The sequence below is a fragment of the Otolemur garnettii genome, unplaced genomic scaffold, assembly GCF_000181295.1.
Source record: "Otolemur garnettii isolate 467f Iridium unplaced genomic scaffold, OtoGar3 scaffold00016, whole genome shotgun sequence".
Classification (NCBI taxonomy): Eukaryota; Metazoa; Chordata; class Mammalia; order Primates; family Galagidae; genus Otolemur; species Otolemur garnettii.
The window spans coordinates 14,286,659-14,289,899 of record NW_003852411.1 but is presented as its reverse complement, the minus strand read 5'-3'; the positions used below and the strand labels follow the sequence as shown (position 1 = coordinate 14,289,899).

Here is a 3,241-nt window from a genome sequence, read left to right as displayed (position 1 = left end):
CTGAGCAAGTAGAGTGAGTTGATTTTGAACTTTGAGTGGGGGGAATAATGCAGGATCATCTCTGTACCTGAGTTTTTAAACTGTGTGCAATGTAAAGTGAGTAGGGTGGGGTGGACAATATTCACTAATAGAGAAAGACTAGATGAGCTTTAATGTTCTCTTGACTATATGATGTTTAGCGTTTTAAGTATTGTTACTCTTGTCAACGAGAAGCAATGTTTGTTTCTGTAAGAAACATAGATGGAATTGAGGAAGCAGTCTGGGAAGCTCCCTCTACCTCCAAAAATCTGTAATAAGTTTTTTTTCCATTACTTTCTTAGGACTTCCTGAACTAAGAGAGAAAAAAAATATGGTGGATCGTCCAAAACCCTTTCCTACTTCCGTTCAGAATGAGTTCATTCCTGAGGAAGTTCTTCTTTCTTTGACCTCTGCAGCCAATGCTGGTCCTTGTCCTGAAAACTTACTGCCTCCTAAGAAAATTAAAACCCCACAGGTATGTGTATATACATGGGAGAGTACTTGGGAACATCTTTTGGTATCTGGTTTGTTAAGTATTTATTGATCATATGTTATATGTTCCAGATCATTTTTAGATGTTTGTTAAAGTAATTTCCTAGATTGAAAAATCTTTTGAATGAATGTTTCCAAGGCTCTTGAGTATTTCTTTTCTTTTCTTTTTTTTTTTTTAGAGATAGTCTCACTTTATCGCCCTCAGGAGCGTGCTATGGCAGCACAGCTCACAGCAACCTCCAGCTCTTGGGCTTAGGCGATTCTCTTGCCCCAGCCTCCGAAGTAGCTGGGACTATAGGCCCCCACCACAATGCCCAGCTGTTTTTTTATTGCAGTTTGGCCAAGGCCAGGTTCGAACCTGCCACCCTCTGTATATGGGCCGGCGCCCTACTCACTGAGCCACAGGCACCTCCTCAAGCTCTTAAGTATTTCTGTTTAAACTTTCTTTTAAAATGATCATTACTATTCTGTTAGTCTTAATATTTTTCATTTACTATAGATTTGGTCTAGTTCTAGTCTTTCTCTGTAATTGAACAAAAATTCTGCCCTTTTTTCCTTAGAGTATCCAAAGGCCCTTAATATAATTATTGTACTTAGAAATAAAGGATAGATTTTATTGATTAGAGCACCCTCTGCTGGATAGTCATCTGTTTTTGCTTTTTTCCAGAATGTTCTTCCACGCTCTGTAGACCCTGTCTGGCATCACCCTATTAGGAGGAATAAATTCAAATATCTGATAGACCAACCCGTCTCCATAACAGGAGCTGGAAGGTAAAGAAGGAAGAAGACAGTGGGGGTTGATGCAGATAAATAGAATTAATTTCTCATTTTGTATGATTGCCTTGGGCGGACAGTATTGGAAAAATCATAGATTACAAAACTTGCAGTATATTTGATGAATTAGAATACAATTGGAAAGGTCCAGGGGCCTTCTTTTTGTGTAAGATTATTATTTGAAGGATAGCTATAGGTGCTCACTTTACATAGTTTTGGATTATTTAATTTTTTTTGCATGTCATTGTATACTTGTCCCTATGCTCTCCTGTCACCTTTTGTATACTAGTAAACAGGACAAAATCCAACATGGAAAATGCCTTTAGTACCTCTTTTATTTGTATGCATATCTTTTTTGCTTATCTTAGAAGAAAGAGCAAGGTAACTTAGCTTCATGATATGGAAAACCCTGAAAAACAAAAGCATTATTGCCATAGCAGTCTTCCTCAAAGTCTTTCCCCAGGTCAATATCATCCAGTGTTTTTCCTGTTCTTTCTTTGAGAATTTTTATTGTTTCATGCCTTAAATTTTAAGTCCTTTATCCATCTTGAATCAATTTTTATAAGTGGAGAAAGGGGCGGGTCCAGTTTCAATCTTTTACATGTGGATATCCAGTTCTCCCAGCACCATTTATTAAATGGGGAGTCTTTCCCCTAGTGGATGTTCTTGTTTGGTTTATCGAAGATTAGGTGGCTGTATGTTGTTGGTTTCATTTCCAGGTTTTCTATTTGATTCCAAATATCTATGTCTCTATTTTTGTACCAGTACCATGTTGTCTTGACCACTATGGCCTTATAGTATAGGATAAAATCTGGTATAGTAATACCCCCAGCTTTGTTTTTGTTACTAAGAACTGCCTTAGTTATACGGGGGTTTTTCTGGTTCTATACAAAATGCAGAATAATTTTTTCCAAGTCTTGAAAGTAGGATGTTGGTATTTTAATAGGGATGGCATTGAATCAGTAAATTACTCTGGGAAATATAGACATTTTAACAATGTTGATTCTTCCCAGCCATGAACATGGTATATTCTTACATTTGTTGATGTCCTCTGCTATTTCCTTTCTAAGGGTTTCATAATTTTCTTTATAGAGGTCCTTCCCCTCTTTTGTTAGGTATATTCCTAAGTATTTCATTTTCTCTGGGGCTATGGTGAAGGGAATTGTGTCCTTGATTAACCTCTCATCTTGGCTATTGGCGTATACAAAAGCAACTGACTTGTGGACATTGATTTTATATCCTGAGACATTACTGTATTTTTTGATGACTTCCTAGAGTCTTGTGGTTGAGTCTTTGGGGTTCTCCAGGTATGAGATCATATCATCAGCAAAAAGGGAGAGTTTAACCTCTCTGCTCCCATTTGGATGCCCTTTATTTTCTTGTCTTGTCTAATTGTATTGGCTAAAACTTCCAGCGCAATGTTGAATAGTAATGGTGACAGAGGACAACCTTGTCTAGTTCCAGTTCTAAGAGGAAAAGCTTTCAGTTTTATTCCGTTCAGTAAAATACTAGCTGTGGGTTTGTCATAGATAACTTCATTCAGTTTAAAAAATATACCACCTATGCCTATACTCCTCAGTGTTCTAATTAAAGAAGGATGCTGGATTTTATTGAATGCTTTTTCTGCATCTATTGATAGGATCATGTAGTCTTTGGTTTTACTTCTATTGATATGATGAATAACATTTATAGACTTGCATATATTAAACCAGCCTTGTATTCTTGAGATGAAACCTACTTGATCCTGATGTATGACTTTTTCGATGATAAACTGTAATAGCTAAGATTTTATTGAGAATTTTTGCATCTATAGTCATTAGTGAAATTGGTCTGAAATTCTCCTTTTCAGTTGAGTCTTTTCCTGGTTTTGGTATCAGGGTGGTATTTGCTTCATAGAACATGTTGGGGGAAGATTCCTTCCTCCTCAATCTTTTGGAATAATTTCTGCAGTATGGGA

At 36.7% G+C, this 3,241-nt stretch overlaps 1 protein-coding gene across 1 annotated transcript in view; it reads left to right on the top strand.

Moving 5' to 3' along the window:
- Positions 1 to 3,241, top strand: part of AXDND1 (axonemal dynein light chain domain containing 1) — a 91,368-nt gene that overhangs the window by 2,258 nt on the left and 85,869 nt on the right. The window contains exons 2-3 of the mRNA XM_012802584.2: positions 321 to 493; positions 1,178 to 1,281. Coding sequence (XP_012658038.1) covers positions 321 to 493; positions 1,178 to 1,281 — 277 coding nt within the window. The remainder of the gene's footprint in view (positions 1 to 320; positions 494 to 1,177; positions 1,282 to 3,241) is intronic.